The 24,425-nt window shown below is 41.4% G+C and overlaps 1 protein-coding gene across 4 annotated transcripts in view; it reads left to right on the forward strand.

Annotated features, from left to right (window-relative positions):
- Positions 1-24,425, forward strand: part of GHR (growth hormone receptor) — a gene marked incomplete at its 5' end in the record, with an annotated part of 278,629 nt that overhangs the window by 184,488 nt on the left and 69,716 nt on the right. For all 4 annotated transcript variants that reach the window (XM_082382300.1, XM_082382302.1, XM_082382301.1 and 1 more), the window contains one exon: positions 8,115-8,180. In XM_082382300.1, coding sequence (XP_082238426.1) covers positions 8,115-8,180 — 66 coding nt within the window. The remainder of the gene's footprint in view (positions 1-8,114; positions 8,181-24,425) is intronic.

Raw genomic sequence — 24,425 nt, forward strand, 5'->3', positions numbered from 1 at the left:
CCTGCTACCTGGTGTCATCCGTTGGCTTATCTGTCTCCCTCTGCGCACGGCAGACTGCACGCCCAGAAAGGCAGGCCTCCCTCCACGCTCCTCACCGTTGTATCCCCGGCGTCGAGGACAGCACCTGGCACCTCACACACTGCAGTTCTGACCTCTCAGTACCTCTCAAATACCTACTTCCCAAGGGAATAGGATTTTGTTCAAGAAATGTTCCATGGAAATTGATAAGTGGAGCTTGGGAACGAGAGGCAGAGCGGCAGCTCAGACCAACCTGTTTACAAAAGGTGCCTTTGCCCAGAGAGGGGAAAAACACAACTTTAAACCTCTGACAAAGTATATGCCTGCCTAGGACACCTTTACCGTGCTGTGCTTCTGAAACGCTGCCTGGTCTCAACAAGGAGATCCATGAATTTGCCACATCAGCTGATCCCCAGGGCTTAAAAGTCCCTACTACCAGCCTCAGCCTAGTAAATGGGCACGGACTACACACCTCGGTATCAAAACACTGGCTCTCTGCTGCAGCCAAAACCAAGCAAATGCATCTATCCAGGTGACAGGAAGGCAGGTGAGGAAGTTAAACGATCCTATGTTCATTAGTTCTTCCCCTCACTGAGCGCTATTAAGTGGCTCAATACCATGAAAATGAGTTGAAATGCGCTGACTTTGCCTCAAGTTTGAGCATTCACGGTCCCAGGAGGACACTTGTCATCTAATGATGTGCTTTAGAATCTTCTTTTGTGCCAATTGAGACTCCAGAGACCACAAAATGTCTGCTAAATTCAAAGTGATATAAGTAAAGTCATGGTGCCTCACAGCGTTTCTTGAAAGACTTCCCAGTGAGATGTTCAGGAATTTCACACATGTATATTGAGCACTCACTATATTGAAGGAGCTGTGCTAATGATGTGGTGGGTCAGAAGGAGGAGACAGGGTCCTTGCCTTCAAACGTCCAGTTTATCATTCATTGGGCAGGTCAGATAACTGAGATACCAGGCAGGGAATAAGAAATGCCATGGTCCAGCTATTGTGTGAAAGCACAAAGGATGGAGAGATGGAGCCCATCTGGGAGAAAATTAAAAAATGCATCATGGAGGACAAGACACACTCATCTTGAAAGATGAATGGAATTTTCACAGACTTGGATGGCAGAAAGCCTTGATTTGGAGCGTTCACCAAATTTTATGATGTAAGTATTCCCACTATGGCTGATTTCAAGTTAATGACATGATGTCACTGAACACAGAGCTGGGAAGAGGTGCCAGCTCCGGCACATCATCTATGAGTCACCATCTGAGCTTTGGGCTTTATTAAAACGCCTGACTCTATTTCTTTAACGAGTGGATTCACAGGTATTAAAAACATCTAAGACAACATTATAGAGGAAGAGACACCTCTGCCCTTCTCCCTACACCTCAGTCTGACCTTTTAATACTCTGTCTATCCTTCCGGTCCCAGTTCTATGCCTCTGCCTAGCCACCTAGGACTGATAATGGTCCAGTGCCAACCTGGATTCTGTTTGCTTCTCTTAGCAGGGCTGTGATTCCCCTGGGCTCCTGCTATCACATGGCACAGAGGGATGGCTTTCCGCCGGTTGCCTGGTGTTGACACCCTTGCTGTTCTCCGTAATGAGAAGCAGCTTTAAGGGCCGCTAGCTGGGCAGGGTGTTTCACTGTTCTTGTAGCAGTTGGAAGGGAAAGCCAGAGGAATTGCTGGGAAGCTTTGCCGAAGGAAGATGCAAGCCAGCTGAGACCCAGCATGCATATTAACTGCTCCTTTTCGTACTTTTTTTTTTTCTTTTTTTTTAAAGCACCCCCCAATGTGTTCTCCTTAAGTCACTGCACCCCTAACTGGCCTTATCACTCAAAGAGCTACGTTTGAAAAGTCAGGCCCTAGTTTCTGTCTTTAATTGCAAGCAGATGTCCTCGGTATGTGCATAAACTTGTGTCAGGAGGATTTTTTTTTTTTTAACTCACCAAGGAGAGCACTGCCAGACAGGAAAGGAATATGTGAAGCTTCAAGTTGTTAGGAAACTTCCACATTTGTCCACTAAGCCAGAGATAGACCTGCGGGAAAGGAAGGTCTTTATGATTTCTCATTGCACATTGATTCTTCTTACCTCAAGGCCCAGCTACTCTCTAAAAACATTTACAGCAAAATATGGCTGCTGCAGATTTAGTTCAGCATGTGCTTCATTTCATGAAACCAGTTTCTCCTCCAAAATTGTTGTAGATTGTTTGTGAAGCAGCTTTTTTAGCATTAAAAGGTGTTTGAAACCACCAGCATCATTTCACAGCTCCTTTTTTTGTTTGTTTAAATTATCTTATGTAATGTGCTCTATGATTTACTGTTCAAGTATAGAAGAAACACATTCCCTAGTGGAGATCTGGGGAGGTAATGCTGTCTGAAAGATTCAGAGATTTCCTGTTCAGATTACACAGTCTTCTTTAGAGCTGCCAAGAGCCATAATGTGTAGGAGATAATACATTTTATTTCAGGAGAAACCATGGATGGAAATTCAATTTAGCCAGTGAGCCGCAAAAGAAATGAAATTCCAGCTTAGAACTGTCACTGCACTCAGGCCCAGGACTTGGTGTGCCAAGGGGTAGCCATGACCGATGACCTCTGCAGCCCCAGGACCTGCTGTGTAGATATCACTCGATGACAGAGCAAAAGGAAGAGGCCTGGCTTCCAGGGTGTTGCAAGTCCTACCTGGTTCCTCGTGAACTGACCCCTGAAGGGTACTTCCGCCCAGACCCTCAACAACCTGGCCCCATCAGTGTAACTTGCCAGCATGTTTGCAGCATTCAAATAAATCAGGCTGTGCAAGTCATGAACACCAGCTGTGGACACTTAGTGGGGGACCCCTAGGAGGGGAACCCCACAGAGGACACAGTGACTGATCAGAGCAAGAAAGTAGTGGCCAGTGAACAGTTTTCCAAACATGTCATGTCATAAGAATCACCTGGCTGGGGGATGGAGTGTGCAGGTTAAGCATACAGATTCTCAGGACCTTGCCAACATACAGACTGACCAGGGCCCTAGAGATTCAGATTCTGTAGAGCTGGCACAGGGCCTTGGAATCTGTGTGTTTAACAAATGCCACAGTTAAATCAACTGTACTTCAGTAAACGAATGAATGAATGAATGCCACAGTAGATCTTGATGGTCAGACAAGTTTGGGAAACAGTAGAGTGGGGTGGAGTCAGGATCTGGCTCCAGTTCCAGTTTGGCCTCTGCCATATAATTGCTGGGTGGCCTTAGGCAAGTTATTTCTTTGAGCCTCAGATCCCTCATTCATACAATGTAACTAATAATATCCACTTCAGAGGGTTGTTGTGAGGATAAAATGGAAAACATCATAAAATGTCCTGAAGTGTGTGCCTGGTACATTTTAAGGGCACAATAAATGTGAGGTGTAAACACCTCACACACATTTTTTGACTTTGCCCTCAGCCAGCCCCTTCAGAGGCAGCAGGACGGTCTGGGGCATGGCATCAATATGACCAGACAGTGAGCTTGAACTTCAGCCTTATTGCATGGAGGCTGCATATCTGGAGGAGATATGGACTTTAAATTGAATACTCTTCTGTGATGGTGATCATAGTTTGATAGAGAAAAAAGACAGAAAGACAAAAGTGGGTCTGGAAAGAGCTTTGAGGTTGAAATCCGAGCAGGGAAGATTTTTGGAATATGCACAAGGATAAATACACTTCAAAAAGGCAGGAAAAGTAGTCAAGCAAACTTGAGATTTACAAGGAAAGACAATTTGCTGAGAATAAACAATTTTTCTTTGATCCCCTTTTAGTTCGAAAGCCAAAGTTTAAAGCATTTGTAATTCATCTACCTCATTTCTTTAGCAAGCTTTATTTTTCTACTAGGTGCCATGCCCTGTGCTCCTAACAGAGGTTACAAAGATAAAAGCAATACCCATCTCAAGAAACTTGCTGTGTGTCATAGGGCACAGGAAAATAAGCAGTTACAGCAAAGGGTGTAAGAATGGCTTCTAGGGCTGTTGGGTGGAGGACAGCTTACCTGCCTGAGGGAGAAAGCAAAACCTCTCAGTGGAAGTCTTTTTTTCCAGCTTTATTGAGATAAAATTAACATAAAATACTGTGCAAGTTTGTGTACAACACAATGATTTGATACATGTATATACTGTAAAATGATTACTGCAATCAGAGGAAGTCTTGAAATAGAGATTTCATGATAGTTACATCATCATTATCATTATAGTAACCATAAGCTAATAATGATAACAATAGCTGACATTAACCAATGCTTATTTTATGGCAGATGCCCTGTGAGGCCCTTTACGTTATCTCCTGTCATGTAAAATTGTTGCCATATGCAGTATCTTGATTTACCTACTTGTGTTTGCACTGTCTATTCGTGGCTGGTTCTAATGCCATTGCTGCACAACTGGTAAGTTACAGTACTCACCAGAACATTGATTCTCCCATAAGAGCTTTCTTACTGATATAATAGGGAATTCACCAACTTACAAGAACTGGAATTGACGGCATTTAGTCCCAGGCAGATTACCATCCCCGATGCCACTGACCCTACTTCCCCAAAGTCCCACTGCCTGCGTCCAGCCTGTGCAGAGGGACCTGAATAGAGTGGGTCCTGCTGGGCTTAGGACAGCATCCTGTCCTCATGTGTGCAAAGCCCTAAGCTCACAAAGTCTAGTGTAAAAACACTGTCAAATTCTTTGTTGGAAAAGACGGGCTCTTACTTTCAGGGTAGTGGTAGCAATAATAAGAGACAATAATAATAACAATAAGAATATCTAACATTTACGAAGCACTTATTATATTGCATATTTAATGTAGTGCATGTATTAACTGACTTAAACCTCACATGTGTAGATACTGCAACTGTCCCCATTTTACAGACAGAAACTGAGGTCCAGTTGTGTGCCATAGTTGGGAAGCTGAGCACAAGGCTGGACATAAGTAGGAGAGGATAGATCGCAGTTCATTCTTAGGCAGGCCCACCATGAGAAGCTCCGCCTCAAGGCACTGCAAAGTACTAGTTCTCCAGTGTTTGCAGGATGACAATTAAGTTCTTTCTTTATTTATTTATGTTTGGCTGCACCATGCGGCATGCGGGATCTTAGTTCCACAACCAGGGATCAAACCCGTGCCCCCTGCAGTGGAAACGTGGATTCTTAACCTCTGGACCACCAAGGAAGTCCCACAATTAAGTTCTTTGGAAAGACCATTCCCAATATGCCCTTGACCTCTCCACACATCCTAGGTCAGCTCTGCCCCACCCACTGCCTACAGATCATGGCTCCTTACATGCCTAGGTTGTGTCTTATCCCTGTCTTTATGCAGGGCTTGCCTTGGCTCCAACTGCCCTTTCCTTTCCTTTTCATTTCTTATTTATCCCAAATTCAGCACCTGTCCAAGGGGTCACCTTCCCCAGGAAGCTTGTCCAGACTCGTTAAGGGCTACCACGTTGCTCCTCCAATGCTGACCGCTCCTTCATTTATAGATCCCTGCCCAGAAATAGTGGGCTCACCAAGGCCAGGGCCTGTAGCTAATTCATTTCATAATGCCAGCATTTAAAAGCTCCTATAGGATATACTGGAGCTGTGATTCTCTGCTTATTGTCACCCTTCATTTGTTTTCCTCCATCGCTCGGCACTTCTAGACAGTGAGGACAGCTTGGACACTAAAATTGACAACTGAGGGGGACGTCTCCATTGCTAAGATGGCACAGTTGTTCTCATTGTGCTCGATTTGTAATCAGCACCCTCTCGGCACTGGCACAAATCTGTGGTTCTTCCCCAAGAATGCCATTTGTTCCTTTTATGCCTTGATTCATCACACACTGTGGAGGGTGTTAGCTGAGTAAGACTTTCTGCTTCATGAAAATGTTACCAAACACACCATAAGGAGGAAAGCACCAGACGTCTGTCTGCAAAGAAAGCAAAATCCTGGTTTGGGAAGAGTCAGGGGTGGCCAGTGCTCCCCAAGCATTTCCGGGCCTGAGGTTTGGCTCTGTGGGCTCCTTGGGGCCTCATAACTGATGCCCACATTCCATATCAGTCATCATTCTGGAGAAATTCATCAACTTTCCTGCTGATCTGAGCCTGGAAACTGGTGTCTGTTTATTCACTTTCAAGCTGAAAATTGAGACAAACTTGCTGGATAATTTTGACAAAAATAACACATATGATTCCGTGTCATCCCATGATTGACTTAATTTTCCTCTTTTTTTGAGCTATCAGAACTTTCTCAAGGCATATATAGTTGTCAGTGAAATAGGTCATTCACAGCTGGAAGTTATACAAACTTGCCAAACCTTGACCAAAAATAACGTTCTGGTGCCCAATTTAGGACAAGGGGTAATAAAGTGTTCTCTGACTTGTAGTAAGGAATTAAAGGCAGGGATTGGGGTCTAGACAATGGTAATAGTAAAGACTAAGGATATCAAGACAGTGAGTAGACTTGAGGGGATTTTCATAAAATGCAGTTTTCCTTTCTGGTCACGTTAAAATCAATGTGTAGTACATTATCTACTCTAGGGAAACGTGTATTCCATTTGCTTTCTGTCATAATTCTTTATTGTATTTGGGAGTAAATGAGCTTCTACAGATGAAGTTAATATTAAAATTTAGAGAGAGACTGAAAGGAAACCCTTCCAGAGCTAATAGTCACACAGAATTTAAAATTTTAATTCACCAAAGCCCCCCCCCCAAACCTAACTTCGCTTAGAAGAAAACTCTCACTGATGTGCCCAGGCTGCAAAAACTTGCAAGCGTTAGAATTCCACAGCATTTAGTGCAAGGATCTTAACTTCCTCTGTTAGGTTCTGTATTCTGAACTTCAGACCCGACAGCTGCTTCCTAGTGGTGAGCCAGGTGGGAGGAGTTAGTAAAAAAGCACATTGAAAAGTGGATCAGGACAGATGGACAGGATTCACCCTGCCTGAAATTCAGGGAGATGGGTGTGGGCCAGCTCACTGCGCATGCATCTTCATTTTCTTCCTCTTCCTTTTTTCATATCAAAGAAAGATCTCTTAGCGCTGTTACTGTGGGTTCCTATCGAGGAACAAAAGCATTAGCAGCTTCGCTGCTTTGAGGTAATGCTCTGTGTTTGTCGTGGGCCTGGACCAAACTGCCTCTCTAATAACCCACGGATAGCCTGATGGGATGGGAAGAATCTTGGAGACACCCCCTTCTCCACCAAGCCCAGATAACAGTTACAATACTTTTGTAGCTGAGGTGTTTGCAGTTCAACCCATTTCAACAGTTCAATGATAACTACAATGATCATTTTCCATTTTTCCTGTTTTTTTGGTTTTTTGGGTTTTTTTGCTGTGTTGGGTCTTCGTTTCTGTGCGAGGGCTTTCTCCAGTTGCGGCGAGCGGGGGCCTCTCGCAGTCGCGGCCTCTCCCGTTGCGGAGCGCAGGCTCCAGACGCGCAGGCTCAGTAGTTGTGGCTCACGGGCCTAGTTGCTCCGCGGCATGTGGGATCTTCCCAGACCAGGGCTCGAACCCGTGTCCCCTGCATTGGCAGGCAGATTCTCAACCACTGCGCCACCAGGGAAGCCCCCATTTTTCCTGTTTTTAATGCAACCTAATACTAGTATCAATAAAATTAAAACTGCTTTTATAATAGATGACTCATTGCCATCTCGTGTCCTAAAGTTCTGTCCCCCTCTTGTCCAACTTCTCACTTCCCCTCATTCCTTCCCTACTCCCAGGGTTGCTCACATGTTTATTTCTAAGAATAAATGCTTTTGACTGAACTGTTTTTAATACTCTTTTTGAAAAGAATTTATGTTCCTCCTTGTTTTCACAAGCAAGACTTAAGTTTGGACTCAAATGTTGTAGGAAGGCAATTTTTCATCCTTCCTGACTGTGTCCAGGCATGAGACCAGAGGCAACTAAGACCAGAAGGTTTCCATTTGCTCTGAACATTTAGGAGTTCTTTTTAGAGGGTAGGTGCAATTTTAGTTTGAAAAAGAAAGAAAGAAAAAGGAGAGAATTGTTGTGAGGTTGGGCCTGGTCACATTTTGACATTTGAAAATGAGATTGTAACAAAGTCACGTCAGACCACTTTTTATAGGGATAACAATGGTTTTCTTCTCTTTCTATTCCAGCCACACCAGCTGTCCTTGTCAGAGCATCTCAGAGTCTGCAGAGAGTTCATCCAGGCCTAGAGACAAGTAAGAATTTCACTCCCTTTTCTGCCTTCAACAATATTGTCCAGGTTTTACTGTAATTCAAGCTACTGTCCTTTCCCTATTTTATTTGGGATATGGTAACTGGATGAATGACTGACTGAAATTGCATGGGCAAACTAACAAATTTTTTTTTCAGAATTTCTTTGTCAACTTTTCTGCAAGGCTGCTTCTTTTTTTTCCCTTTTTTTTTTTAATTGAACGAAAGATTCTTTAAATTCCAAAGTTCTTTACAATTTTCAAAAGTTTCATGCAAATGATTTCATATAATCCCATAATAACCCTTTCTTTCCTCTACCCCTGTATTGCCCCTCCCTCCTTCCCTCTCCCCACTGGTAACCACTAGTTTATTCTCTGTATCTGTGAGTCTGCTTCTTTTCTGTTTTATTCATTAGTTTGTTTATTTTTTTAGATTCCACATATAAGTGATATCATACAGTATTTGTCTTTCTCTGTCTGACTTATTTCACTTAGCGTAATATCCTCCAAGTCCATCCATGTTGCTGCAAATGGCAAAATTTCATTCTTTTTACGGCTGAGTAGTATCCCATTGTACATATAACACATCTTCTCTATCCATTCATCTGTTGATGGACACGTAGGTTGCTTCCATACCTTGGCAATTGTAAATAATGCTGCTCTGAACATTGGGGTGAGTATATCTTTTCAAATTAGTGTTTTTGTTTTTTGCGGACATATACCCAGGAGTGGAATTGCTGGGTCATATGGTAGTCCTATTTCTAGCTTTTTGGGAAATCTCCATACTGTTTTCCACAGTGGCTGCACCAATTTACATTCTCACCAACAGTGTACGATGATTCCCTTTTCTCAACATCCTCGCCAACATTTGTTATTTGTGTTCTTTTTGATGTTAGCTATTCTGCCAGGTGTGAGGTGATATCTCACTGTGGTTTTGATTTGTATTTGCCTGATGATTATCAGTGTTGAGCAATGTTTCATGTGCCTGTTAGCCATCTGCATCTCCTCTTTGGAAAAAAGACTGCTTCTTTATTTTTCTAATAAGCTTATCCTTAGAGGTTAAGTAAGGCCAAATTAATGCAAAGAAAAAAAGACATAAAATAACTTATTGTGGGCCAACAGTTTATTGAGTTTAGGAATCTGCGTTTTTGTTTTATAAGTCCTGTATTGTATTGTCATTATTATTTTGAGATATTTCTTTACCTAGTGATCACATCACCAGATAGTCAAATTTGTCGCTTCAACCAAATCGCCTTGGGCTCTGAAATTCTGTCCACTGCTCCGTGACAGCATTTACCTCACAACATCTTCATGCATGTGTTCATACCATGTGCAGGACTCAATGAATTGTGTGCGCTGTGCAAATTAATTATGTTGTAATTAATTAAGGCAAAGCCTATGTTCTCTGCTTCTTCTAAATCCCTCACGTGACCTAAAAAAAACCGTGATCACATAGTAGGCACCTTCAATTAAATTCTAAGGATGGATTTTCTTTTCCTCAATTGAAGTATATGCTCGAGTCCACATTACAAAATAAAAGGGAAGTTAGTGTACCTGATTGTTTAAGCCATTGCTGTTTCAGGGATCATAACGGCATCATGAAACTATAATTGGGGTTTTGTGACTAAATTGCAGAGTCCTTTTCTAATAGGCGATGTAAACATCATTTTTCTTGGAGGTGACTGAAAGGGAGGGTTGGTGCTGTTTTTAACAAACGTCATCAATTCATCAGTTGTGCCAGACCGTGAACTCTACAACCCTCCTGTTTTAGAAGCATCTGACATGTTAATCCGCTCCCTAATTAATGTGAGGGGTTGTAGAAAGACTAGCTGTTGCTTATGTTTGGGTTATCCCCGCCAGTATATTCCAAAGCCTTCACTCGGCAGATGATGTGACTTATTGCTGCTTTCTGTAAGGAAATAAGAAGGAATCAGTTAAGAATGGTTTACTAACGGTGCATGCTCCATCCCACACTGGAACCCTCCCCAACACACAACCACAATACACTGCCCTTCACTTGCCCCCAAAGTGGTGGTAAGATTTCCCCAAGCCATTTTCTTTGTCAAGTCATGGGGTCTGAGGAGCTTAAGCTTTGGGCCTTTTTGAAATACAACCTCTGAGTATGGCAGATGTGTTGAAGGAATTGCTGCCAATCATTTGGCATATGTTGATTTTCTGTCCTTGTGATAAACAAGAATAATAGCTATTACCCTTCATCTGTGGCACGTCACACAGACACTGAGCTCCCCACGCAAGGAAGAATCCTATCCTTCCAGCTGCTCCTTATCTGAAGTCACATGCCCTCTGTCTCAGGACTGATTGGATAAAGTACCCCATGTCAACGGATATGTCCGTATCACTGGGCACCTTCCGCAGTGCACTCACTAGGACACATGGCCACCTTTATCATCCAAGCGTCTCACTGAGATGCAACAGACCGTAGTGCTCCTGTAGCCTCACTGTGTCACTGTGGACACAGTCACTGTATCACAAATGTTTAACTCCCTGCCATGCACCCAGCAGTAGCTAGCTCTACACCTTGAGGAAGAAAGAAATGTGTAAGATATTGTCCTGACCTCAGGGAGGTCATATTCCCCCTAAGGAGATAGTTTTACACTAAAAGCCAGTGTTCAAGATCTGTCAATTCACAGTTGTAATGTATGCATTTCCTATGTGCACTTTTCTGAATTCTCAGATTCAAAGCAAAACCTTGTGGAAGAAAAATAAATAAACCCTCCCAGAGTGAATCCTAGACAGAACTGTCCAAACGTAAATAAAGGCCACCACCCTTCTGCAGGCCACCTTTACTTTACACTTGGGCTATCACAATAACCCTTTAGTAGCTGTCTCGCTCCTCTCTCCTTCCACACCCTACCCCGTCTCTCCTTCCTTGTATCCATCTTCCTCTGCCAGTAATGATTTTCAGAATCCAACATATCCCTCTGCTCTAAATAACCCTATCTTTAGTACCTTCCCCACTACCTAAATTTTAAACTGCAGTCCTATCCCAAGACACTCAAATCCACCATCTGTCATCTGACCCCAGCTTGTAAGTCTAGACTACCCACTACTCCCCAGGAACACTATGCTTTCCCTCCTCTGGGACTTGGCTCATGCTGTCCCATCTTCCAGAACTATCATCCTTCCGCCTCACCCAGCATTCTGGAAATATAAATCCTGCCCATACTCTAAGGTTCAGCCAAAACACTTTGACCCTTGGCCTGAAGCAGTTCCTCCTTCCTCTGTGTGTGTCTTTGAGAGAGGTCACACAATTTCCTATCACTCTGAGGGGATATATTACACGCTGCTTTGGAGTGTAGTTATTTGCATATTTCTCTTATCTCCCTATCTGGATTATGAACAGCTGTGTCTTATTCAGAGTTGTATAACTCACAGTACCTCAAATGGTACCTTGAACATTGTAAGTAATAAATGATATTGCAAATAAATTAACTAAATGGAAGTATCCTTAATAGCTCCCTGGCTACCCACCCTTCGGCACGCTTGACAGTTCCCACCAGCCCCCCTTGTTATCATGGAGCCTCTTGGCTCTCAGGGGCGGAGGGTGGAGGGGGGGGCATTCATGGAGGAACAGATCTCGCCACCTGTGTTGATTGCCCATTAATCACCTTCAGTGTTGCTAAAAGGACTCATAGGAATCAAATGGTTTATGCTCAGGGGATAGCTTCCTTACAGGCAAAGGATACACTAGGGCAACAGCAGATGAGCCGAGTGCACTGACGGGGTCTGGAGAGCCCAGGTGTAGGCCTCTTCGTCCTCTCACTGCTCAGTCACACCAGACACCCTGTGTCTCCAGGTCTGGAACCACTACCTGTGTGCCTGCCAAGCACCTTGGTACCAGGAAGGCCAAAGTCTGCTCGTGATGGAGTTTCCTAGAGTGAGCTGGTCATGTAGGCGCACCCTAGCTATGTGGACAGCCTTACCAACAGCCCCCAGTTCCACTGAATTTAGGTGCAAACCATAAATTTAATTATATTGCTAAGCAGCATTGACTAGCTGACATATTCTGCCCTGAAACAACTCAGCGACCCATGACTACAGCACATCATTTATCTTTAGTTAACACAGTCTATACATAGCATTGCCAAGCATCAGTAACTCTGGAAAAAAAGCACGCGGTCAAACCGGACCAGCTAAAATTAACCCACGCTGCGCGCCGCTTAAAGAATTGCCCGTTGTGCTCATCTCTTCCTTCTCTTGCTCACCAAAAAGTATCTGTCCCAGCTTCTAAGCCCTCGGGGCTTTGCTTTCTGCGTGCTTTTTGCGTGGACCTAATCCATGTGAATAGGTGTTTGTGTGGTAATGGGCACATACTAACATACCTTCTGCAGAGTACAGGCTTGAGAAATATTTTCTGGAAACAAAGAGCTATTTTTAAAAGTCCCATGAGGACTTTTTAGCCCATACACATGGGTAGCAGCATACTTCACCTACGCAGAGGCATAAATATGAGCAAAAACCCACATATAGGATAAGAAGGATATTGACGGAGTTTACAGTTTAAAGAGGTAGGCATCTTTGTATACTTTAAAGAAGTAATGGTGCAAACTTATTGCAAAGAAAGCTGCTTTTAGTTGTGGGAGAGAGTGATTAGGATGGTTAGAATCTTCTAGAGAAAAGCAAAACATTGTTAGTGCTCCTGAAGAAGGCAGACTCCTGAGTTAGGCTGCTGTGGTCCCATGTGCTTTGTGTTGTTTTTCCAGTAATTTCATTTCGCTCTCAGAGTTGGTTTTTGGCAGAGGATTTGATGATCATATGGGCCAAATACTTAAGACTTATTAAACACAGAGAAATTATTAAAAGATTGCACATCATTCTGAGGGGGATTTTTCCTGTCATTTTTTTAAAGCCATACCTTTTCACTGAATTTGTCACGTATTACTATGAAAGTGTAAATTGTGTGATCAATGGCATCTCCACCTCAAAATAAAATGAATACCCAACTGGAGAAAAATACTGAAGTTTCACTGACTGGCATCTGGAGCACAAATTAGTCCAAGATTTTATGAAAACAGGCATCCTGAACATAAACATCCATGACTGAGGTCAGAATGCAGTTTTGAAAGAATCCCAAAAGATTATCATATTAGATGGGCACAGAAATGAATTGCTTAAATTTTTATAAGTTCACCAACAACTTCCTTTACAATGGTGAGTTACTCTTCAATAAAGACACTTATAGGAGACAAAAATTTAATATAGTAACTGTCATTTTGCTTGTTGGGGTCCTTACTGTACATTCTTAGCTGGACTCCTGTCCTAGCCTCCTAATTTTTCTTCCCTACCTCCTATTTTTTCCCTATCCCCAGCCATGCTACCCTCTGCTTCCACATTCATTCTTCTTACCTACCTTTGATCCAGTGATTCTTCTGCCCCATCATCTTCAGTAGCTCCCCACTGTTTCCTAAATTATGAATAAACTCATCTCTCTGGCATTTAAGAAGGCCCACAACATGGATCCTATGTACCCTTCCAGCCTCATCTCGCTTACGTACTATGTACACCCATGTTTGTGTCCCCTGAATTCCTGCTTCATTATAGCCATTCATAATGACCCCTTTGTCAGAAATTCCCTCTTCTTACCTCCCAGGTGGGAACAATCCTTCAAGGATTTTGTCTTTAAGGCATAGTTCAAATATTGCCTTATCCACAAAGCTTTTCCCAGTTCCCCCAAGAGAATGCACACTTCCATCTTAGAATCTCTGAAGCCCTTTCTTTCTCCCTCTCTAGGAGAGTTAGTATATAGCACAGTACTTGAAGAACTCAGCTTCTGCAGCAAGACAGCTTTGTTTCAAGTCCCAGTTCTATTACTTACTTCCTGCATGATCTTACCTAAGTTTCATGACCTCTCTGTACCTTAGTTCTGTTTTGTTTTGTTTTACTTCTAAAATAAAGATGCTAATAGTACCTACCTCATAAAATTGTGGTGAGAATTACAAGTGTTGATACATTTAAAGTAGTTAGGATAGTACCTGGTCCCATGATGTGTATTGTATTCTCTTGTGGCTCTTATTTATATTCCAACAAGAATTAGAATTGAACTGTATGAAATTTCCCATATTCAACTCTATTTTGGACCGTCATATCATTATGTCATTTGTTTCAACCTAATGGAGACTCTTATGTGCTTTCTATTCCCTCTAATAGACTGTACTATCCCTAAGGATAAGGGCTATATCTTTTACATCCTTGTATCTTACAGTACCTGGTAAGGACCTGGCAAATGCCGAGTGTTTAACAAACAGTCAGTGGATTTTGCATGCACACGAAAAAAATTCAAAAAATAGAAGCCAAGTTTTCCCCCCAGTATCTTAAGTATTCTTTGGCTACCATAGACTACCATTATGTCCTCCGGCAGTCATTTATGAAAGGAGGGAGATTAAAATATGCAGGAGGAGACATTTCTCTCGTCCATTACTAATATACTTGCAGTCTTTCCCAAAAGCCTTCCACAGAACCTTAGCTTCAGGTCATGGGACCAGTGTCATGGTCTAGTCTTAGGGTGTGTCCCAGGATGTTTCTGTGTCATCACTGCGCTATCCTGTGGGCACTTCAGCTGCCAAGGGAATAGTAGCCCCCCTCCTGCCTCTGTAAGAGCCGAATGACCCTCTCAGCTTTAATCATTCTTTTTCATCAGATATTTTCAACCTTAAGGGCTTATTACCTGACAATACAGCTAAAATAAGCACAAGCTGACAATACATGTAAAAGAAACACAATATAAGGGAAGTGTGTCCGTGCAGGAATGGTATCTTAGAGAGAATGTGCAGCCTTTATTTGTTACAAAGAACTTGAGCTTTGGACACGCATGAGAGAGCAGCGCTGGGCTCTGACATCGAAGCTGACATTGAATTCTTTACAGTCTGCTGTTTATAAACAACTCAGTAAATGATTCAGTAAGTAAACACAGATTATTATGATCCCTTTTAAGGAAACGGTGTTTATGTTGGCTCCCTCTCACACCCAAACTAGTGGTAGCCCATCCTGACTCACAGACAGCACTAATATCCTGATAATGCCAAGCATCGTGCAAAGACTATTTATCCCCTTTCCTTGCTTCTCTGAGGTTGGAGGAAGGCCGGTAGAATTATACACTTTATACAAGAAGAAACAGAGGTGGGGCTTCCCTGGTGGCGCAGTGGTTGAGAATCTGCCTGCCAATGCAGCGGACACGGGTTCGAGCCCTGGTCTGGGAAGATCCCACATGCCGCGGAGCAACTAGGCCCGTGAGCCACAACTACTGAGCCTGCGCGTCTGGAGCCTGTGCTCCGCAACAAGAGAGGCCGCAACAGTGAGAGGCCTGCGCACCGCGATGAAGAGTGGCTCCCACTTGCCGCAACTAGAGAAAGCCCTCGCACAGAAACGAAGACCCAACACAGCCATAAATAAAATTAATTAATTAATTAATTAATTTTTTAAAAAAATTCCTTTAAAAAAAAGAAGAAACAGAGGTAGAGACAAAACAGCTTTCCTAAGTCTCTTTAACAGACCAACAAGAGGGTAAAGAAGGTACCGTCAGTGCGATGCTTTGTATCTGCTCCTAGATGAGCAAAACAAAGTGTAGATAATGCATGTTATTGATAATTCAAATAACAGTGTTTAGTTATCTCAAAATAGGGACTTGATAGTGAGTTTTTCCGGGCTGAAATACTCAGATAATGCCTGCTATTAGTTTCCCAGTGGCGGTGCTTCATTATACACTCCCTGCCTTCACATATCATTGTTGGGAGTTAAGGATTCTTTGTAAGATAAATATTAGGTCTTAACTTTTTTATCCTCCTCAACTCCCAGCAATTTGCTGGGCCATAATCAGTGGTGAGTAGATATTTCCCACTGAGTTTACGAGAGACCTGTTCTCTGTACATATGCTCAGACCAACGTTAGTGAACGTCTGGAGGGGGAGTGAGACCACTACAGCTCAAGGTCAGCCTCCTCAAGCCTCTGCAGGTCCTTTCTGATTGTCAACATATGTCAAGGTTGTCTGTTTATTCTGGAACCCAAACAGTAAGAAAAGAGTTAGAAATCTGTGGGCATATGCCTCGAAAAGCCTTGACTGTAGAAGTGAGTAACATTTTTTTTTGAAGTCTGAGAAGGATGATTAAGCATCTCTCTAAAAATTCCAGTGGGCCTGTGTGTACTCTACATACCCATTCCTAGTATGGTTTCTCTTCCAAAGCATAACACACATTTTTCAGGGGTGAAATCCAAGACAAACATTCTTTCACCCTAGGTGACCCCAGTGGGTGGTGAACTCTTTTTAGTGACTGGAAAGTTAAAGCATCCCAAAGTTGATTGTGACCTTTGAGTTCCAGACTGCAGCACTGACGACTTGCTTAGTTCTACAGCTTCAAAACCAGCTCTGTAATCACTGCTCTCAAGAGAACTCTGGCTTCTGCACACAGAAGCCTCTCTAGGGAGAGACAGAGGCTAGGCTCTGTCATTCCAGAAAGGCCTTTGTTCATACCAGCTCCTACTTGTGATACACAATTTTTCAGATAATGTGCACTTTTGCACTAAGGAAAAAACCTTGAATTCATCATACAGGTCTGCCCTGATTTTAATACAGATTAATCTATGCACTGAGAAAGCAGACTACACACCATATTTATAAAAAGATTTATGGAATTCAAACATAGGTACCATTGAGTAGAAGTTCAAATAATAGTGTGCCTTATGGCAAATATATGCAATATATATTTAAACCAAAAATAACTCAAGAGACACGAATTACTAAATAAAGAACTTATCACTTAGAAAATAGGTTATACAACTTTCAAAGGGCTTTTAAATATATATAATTTATAGGAAATTGATTTGCATGTAATTCACAATATATGATACAAAATCAGCTACTTTCTTTTAAGGTCAACAATTATTTGAACCAGGGGTTGGCAAACTATTGTCCTCAGTTGTTTTGTAAGTAAAGTTCTATTGCAACACAACCAGATCTATTTGTTTCAGATTGTTTATGGCTGCTTTGGGGATACAGTGTCAGAGTTGGGTAGGTAAAACATAGGTCCGCAAGCCTGAAATATTTACTATCTGGCCCTTGAAGAAAAAGTATGTCAACCCCTGTTATAAACAGAAAAAGATTGTTTCAATAAAAAGGTATTTTATGGAACTAGTCATCATGTTTGTATTGGTTGTTGTTTTTTAATCTCCTATGGAAAATTATTTTCAGTTGGTAACTGACATAAATGAGAATTCAGGATTCACTTTATGAATTTCCTTCACAGTCAACTCTTCTGAAATACATTCTATTGCAAAGTAAGATTAACAGTATCTGCTAATCAGTGTGGACTTGTACATTTTTATTATTATTGGTATTCCACCAAATGAAAGCTGAGCATCTGTAAATGCTTGGTGATGGACTGAATGGGCAATAATTTGCAACTGAGCTGTCTGAGATATGTCATCATTACCACATAATATTTATCTTATGAAGAGTTACAGTCAGTGTAACACACAGCTCCAGTTTGAGGGCAGACTTGACTTTACAGGTTTGTGGATCGTCCATAAACCGACTGCTGCCACTGAATTCATGCTGAAGAGTAAAGACAGAAGACTCTCCTTTTAGGAAATTGTGCACCGTGAAAGACTCGTAAACCAGAAACCTCACAACATTGTAGTAGATGTTACCGTTCAGATGAATGGCCTTTGTGTGTCCTCAAGATGTTCTCAAGTAACATTCATGTCTTTACTGCTACAGGTTATATTTTCATTTTCATATGTTATGGAAAAGCAGCCTTTAGCTCTTCTTGTTTCTCACGTAATATTCCGTAGTAAATAGAGTTTTAACACTACAAATTTGGATTCATTGGAGAGCAAATATTTGCAGGAGTGGGTCTGTGCACCTGTCACTGCGAAGCTCCTGCTGAACAAACCCCAGAGAAATGGAGAAACACCTGGATAGCATCCTTACTGCGACAGAAGCTCTTCTTTTTCTGAATTCCAAAAGCGTTTGAAGTTGCGCATCTTTTGCATTGAACTCAAGTGGCTTGTGTACATATGGTAGCTTCCCTTCAGTTGTAAATTCTTAGAGGGAAAGGACTTAGTCTTCCCTCATCTTTATATGCTCTGCTCCCTTCCTCCACAACATAAACAGGGCCTGATACAAAATGGGGGCTTACTATTGGTTAAATGAATGCCACATGAGTTCCAGGAATGACTTGAGAGCAAATGCAGAAGGGAAGTGGAGGGGGAGGCGTTAGCTTAGATTTCATGGTGTTTGAGTTTGACATCCTCTCCACAACGCTACAATACTGAGGAGAATTGTTTCCTGAATCTGAGAGCAGCAGATGCGTTTCCTCTTCTGCCATTTTTCTTTCTCATGGGGAAAAGCAGACAAGAAGGTCCTACAAAAGTATTGGAGGTGTTTGTTCTTATCAGCCACTAGTGATTGTGGCAAATTCTGTTGTTGGTTTCAGTTGGTGTCCCAGGCTGTGTGATGAGAACTTTGGAGTCTGGGGAGCTGGAGACCCTGAGTTGTCCTGTGTGTGTGTGCACCTGGCATACGGCTGACATGCTGTGAGCTCTGATTTATCCATTTGTCAGTGGAGATATTAACATCTATCTCAGATGGTCATTGTGAGGAGCAGATAGGTACATAGGAAAATTCCTGGCACAAAGTAGGTATGGAATAAATATTAGATACTTTATTATTTTTACTATTACTGCTGCTACTACTGCTATTACTCCTACTGAAAAAGTAGTAGTAGCCTGGGTGGCTGGAAGCATCCTACCCACCTCCTCACCCCACTCACCAGAGCTGATCTCCTATTTATATTTTCTGGGAGGACAAGAAGGGTGCTGGATCTAGTAGAATATATCTCATATTTGAGTAGTATATTTTTTAATTAATTTTTATTGGAGTATAGTTGATTTACAATGTTGTGTTAGTTTGTGCTGTACAGCAAAGTGAGTCAGTTATACATATACATATATCCACTCTTGTTTAGATTCTATCCCCATATAGGTCATTACAGAGTATTGAGTAGAATTCCCTGCGCTATACAGTAGGTTCTTATTAGTTACCTATTTTATATATAGTAATGTATTATGTCAATCCCTATCTCCCAATTTATCCCTCCCCTCCCCCTTTCCCCCTTGGTAACCATAAGTTTGTTTTCTACATCTGTGATTCTATTTCTGTTTTGTAAATAGGTTCATTTGTACCATTTTTTTTTAGATTCCACATATAAGCAATGTCATATGATATTTGTCTTTCTCTGGCTGACTTACTTCACTCAGTATGACAATCTCTAGGTCCATCCATGTCATTGCAAATTACATTATTTTGTTCTTTTTTATAGCTGAGTACTATTCCATTGTATATTTGTGCCACATCTTCTTTATCCATTCCTCCATCGATGGACATTTAGGTTGCTTCCATGTCCTGGCTATTGTAAATAGTGCTGCAGTGAAGATTGGGGTACATGTATCTTCTTGAATTATGGTTTTCTCTGGATATATTCCCAGGAGTGGGATTGCTGGATCATATGATAGCTCTATTTTGAGTAATTTATTTTTTAAGGAAGTAGAATTCTCACAGACTCCAGAGAATGCCTGTACAGGCCAGTTTGAGAAAAATTGATTTAAAAAATAAATTTTAATGTTGGAGATAATTCTTTTCGTTGTCACTTATCTCTGCAAAAAGAACAAAACTTAATTTCGTATCACAAAAGACCCTTGTTTGAGAAGCCCTGCTTTCATGTTCTGCTATAAGCACATCAACCTAGACTATAGCTCAGGCTGGCCCTTTAGAGCTGAGGAAGCAGGGAGCACTTACTGAAAGGGAGGGACTGAGAGGCTTGCCAGACTCCACATGTCCAGAGGATGAGACATGGGTACCAGGCAAGAAAGATGGACGTCACAACGAGGAGGTGGTGGGCAAGAGGGGGAAGGAGCAGCCTGGAAGCTGACTTCATTGCTTCACTGTCTTGCCTCAGGGCTGTCCTGAGGCAGCATTAGATCAAATGTTTACCACAGTACTTGGCACCTAGTAGAATGTTGTTTCCTTTCCTTCCTCTTTCCCCTGAAAAAGACTGTCCTTAGCTATAGAAGCGATGAAGCTGTACAGACAGCTAAAAGGTGTGGCATTAAAACAAACTTTTTCTACTTTTCCAAAGGGCAACTTTACCCACTACTGGACTAAACTCAGACCCAAGCTTCCTTCTCTGAGCTTTTAGAACATTTAGTGCCTGGGGAGTCATTTGGCAATAATCGAGTACTGTTTTATTGCTAGGATTCCTTTATATGTATACATTTATAAGGCCCTGGAGTCCCTAACTTAAAATTTGTTTTTGCTTCAGAAGTTCGGCTGTAAGGAGGCTCTCCAAATCAAGTGTAACAACCGCAACAAATAATATATTAACTAGCGGTTAAGTACCCATCTAGGCTGTGACAGCTTGTTTGGCTCGGGTTGTAGGTGAACTGTGGCTGGTTCCTAGAGCTGGGTCAGGAGCTCTGCGGTTTGTACGGTGAAGGAATGTCTCCTTCACCATCTCATCCTGCCCTCACCACCCCTACCCTCTGTCTTCTCCTTCACCACACTTCACCACTTCCTGGGTGAAGAACCAGCTAGGGCAAAAATTCTGAAATTTTTCTTTGGTACCTTTCTCCAAATTTAGTTTTTGCCTGGATACTCCTGGTTAAACCATGAGTAAATAACCTCCTAGGGTCTAGTCAGCCTCAGTGTGAGAAGCTGTTAAACCAGAAAACCAGAGTAGCATACACCAACTCGTTCCTGTCTCGCAAACCTCTCCTTGCGGAGGTATTTTTAAGAGCAAGTGCCTTATTTATTAGTCATTAGATTTGACAGGACTAGAGAGACATCCCCCACTCCTTTTTTTTTCTTTTTTTACATCTTTATTGGAGTATAATTACTTTACATTGTTGTGTTAGTTGCTGCTGTATAACAAAGTGAATCAGCTATACTTAAACATATATCCCTTCCCTCTCACATCTCCCTCCCACCCTCCCTATCCCACCCCTCTAGGTGGTCACAGAGCACCAAGCTGATCTCCCTGTGCTATGCGGCTGCTTCCCACTAGCTATCTTTTTTACATTTGGTAGTGTATATATGTCCGTGCCACTCTCTCACTTTGTCCCAGCTTACCCTTCCCCCTCCCCATGTCCTTCAGTCCATTCACTACGTCTGCGTCTTTATTCCTGTTCTGCCCCTACGTTCTTCAGAACCTTTTTTTTTTTTAGATTCCCTATATATGTGTTAGCATACGGTATTTGTTTTTCTCTTTCTGACTTACTTCACTCTGTAGGACAGACTCTAGGTCCATCCACCTCACTACAAATAACTCCATTTCGTTTCTTTTTACGGCTGACTAATATTCCATTGTATGTATGTGCCACGTCTTCCTTATCCATTCATCTGTTGATGGACAATTAGGTTGCTTCCATGTCCTGGCTATTGTAAATAGAGCTGCAATGAACATTGTGGTACATGACTCTTTTTGAATTATGGTTTTCTCAGGGTACATGCCCAGTAGTGGGATTGCTGGGTCATATGGTAGTTCTATTTTTAGTTTTTTAAGGAACCTCCATACTGTTCTCCATAGTGGCTGTATCAATTTACATTCCCACCAACAGTGCAAGAGGGTTCCCTTTTCTCCACACCCTCTCCAGCATTTATTGTTTGTAGATTTTTTGATGATGGCCATTCTGACCGGTGTGAGATGATATCTCATTGTAGTTTTGATTTGCATTTCTCTAATAATTAACGTTGAGCATTCTTTCATGTGTTTGTTGGCAATCTGTATATCTTCTTTGGAGGAATGTCTATTTAGGTCTTCTGCCCATTTTTGGATTGGGTTGTTTGTTTTTTTGTTATTGAGCTGCATGAGCTGCTTGTAAATCTTGGAGATTAATCCTTTGTCAGTTGCTTCATTTGCAAATATTTTCTCCCATTCTGAGGGTTGTCTTTTGGTCTTGTTTATGGTTTCCTTTGCTGTGCAAAAGCTTTTAAGTTTCATTAGGTCCCATTTGTTTATTTTTGTTTTTATTTCCATTTCTCTAGGAGCTGGGTCAAAAAGGATCTTGCTGTGATTTATGTCATAGAGTGTTCTGCCTATGTTTTCCTCTAAGAGTTTGATAGTGTCTGGCCTTACATTTAGGTCTTTAATCCATTTTGAGCTTATTTTTGTGTATGGTGTTAGGGAGTGTTCTAATTTCATTTTTTACATGTAGCTGTCCAGTTTTCCCAGCACCACTTATTGAAGAGACTGTCTTTTCTCCATTGTATATCCTTGCCTCCTTTGTCATAGATTAGTTGGCCATATGTGCATGGGTTTATCTCTGGGCTTTCTATCCTGTTCCATTGATCGATATTTCTGTTTTTGTGCCAGTACCATATTGTCTTGATTACTGTAGCTTTGTAGTATAGTCTGATGTCAGGGAGTCTGATTCCTCCAGCTCTGTTTTTTTCCGTCAAGACTGCTTTGGCTATTTGGGGTCTTTTGTGTCTCTGTACAAATTTTAAGACTTTTTTGTTCTAGTTCTGTAAAAAATTCCACTGGTAATTTGATAGGGATTGCATTGAATCTGTAGATTGCTTTGGGTAGTATAGTCATTTTCACAATGTTGATTCTTCCAATACAAGAGCATGGTACAACTCTCCATCTGTTTGTATCATATTTAATTTCTTTCATCAGTGTCTTATAGTTTTCTGCATAGAGGTCTTTGGTCTCCTTAGGTAGGTTTATTCCTAGGTATTTTATTCTTTTGTTGCAGTGGTAAATGGGAGTGTTTCCTTAATTTCTCTTTCAGATTTTTCATCATTAGTGTATAGGAATGCAAGAAATTTCTCTGCATTAATTTTGTATCCTACAACTTTACGAAACTCATTGATTAGCTCTAGTAGTTTTCTGGTAGCATCTTTAGGATTCTCTATGTATAGTATCATGTCATCTGCAAACAGCGACAGTTTTACTTCTTCTTTTCCGATTTGGATTCCTTTTATTTCTTTTTCTTCTTTGATTGCTGTGGCTAAAACTTCCAAAACTATGTTGAATAATAGTGGTGAGAGTGGGCAACCTTGTCTTGTTCCTGATCTTAGTGTTAATGGTTTCAGTTTTTCACCATTGAGGACGATGTTGGCTGTGGGTTTGTCATATATGGCCTTTATTATGTTGAGGTAAGGTCCCTCTATGCCTACTTTCTGGAGAGTTTTTATCATAAATGGGTGTTCAATTTTGTCAAAAGCTTTTTCTGCATCTACTGAGATTATCACATGATTTTTATCCTTCAGTTTGTTAATATGGTGTATCACATTGATTGATTTGCATATATAGAAGAATCCTTGCATCCCTGGGATAAACCCCACTTGATCGTGGTGTATGATCCTTTTAATGTGGTACTGGATTCTGTTTGCTAGTATTTTGTTGAGGATTTTTGCATCTATGTTCATCAGTGATATTGGCCTGTAGTTTTCTTTCTTTGTGACATCTTTTTCTGGTTTTGGTATCAGGGTGATTGTGGCCTCATGAAATGAGTTTGGGAGTGTTCCTCCCTCTACTATATTTTTGAAGAGTTTGAGAGGATAGGTGTTAGCTCTTCTCTAAATGTTTGATAGAATTCACCTGTGAATCCTCTGGTCCTGGTCCTTTGTTTGTTAGAAGATTTTTAATCACAGTTTCAATTTCAGTGCTTGTGATTGGTCTGTTTATATTTTCTATTTCTTCCTGGTTCAGTCTTGGAAGGTTGTGCTTTTCTAAGAATTTGTCCATTTCTTCCAGGTTGTCCATTTTGTTGGCATATAGTTGCTTGTAGTAATCTCTCATGATCCTTTCTATTTCTACAGTGTCAGTTGTTACTTCTTTTTCATTTCTAAATCTGTTGATTTGAGTCTTCTCCCTTTTTTTCTTGACGAGTCTGGCTAAGGGTTTATCCATTTTGTTTATCTTCTCAAAGAACCAGCTTTTAGTTTTATTGATCTTTGCTATCGTTTGCTTCATTTCTTTTTCATTTATTTCTAATCTGATCTTTATGATTTCTTTCCTTCTGCTAACTTTGGGGTTTTTTTGTCCTTCTTCCTCTAATTGCTTTAGGTGTAAGATTAGGTTGTTTATTTGAGATTTTTCTTGTTTCTTGAGGTAGGATTGTATTGCTATAAACTTCCCTCTTAGAACTGCTTTTGCTGCATCCCATAGGTTTTGGGTCATCGTGTTTTCATTGTCATTTGTTTCTAGGTATTTTTTGACTTCCTCTTTGATTTCT

The sequence above is a fragment of the Balaenoptera borealis genome (assembly GCF_965194805.1).
Source record: "Balaenoptera borealis genome assembly, chromosome: 2".
Taxonomy (NCBI): domain Eukaryota; kingdom Metazoa; phylum Chordata; class Mammalia; order Artiodactyla; family Balaenopteridae; genus Balaenoptera; species Balaenoptera borealis.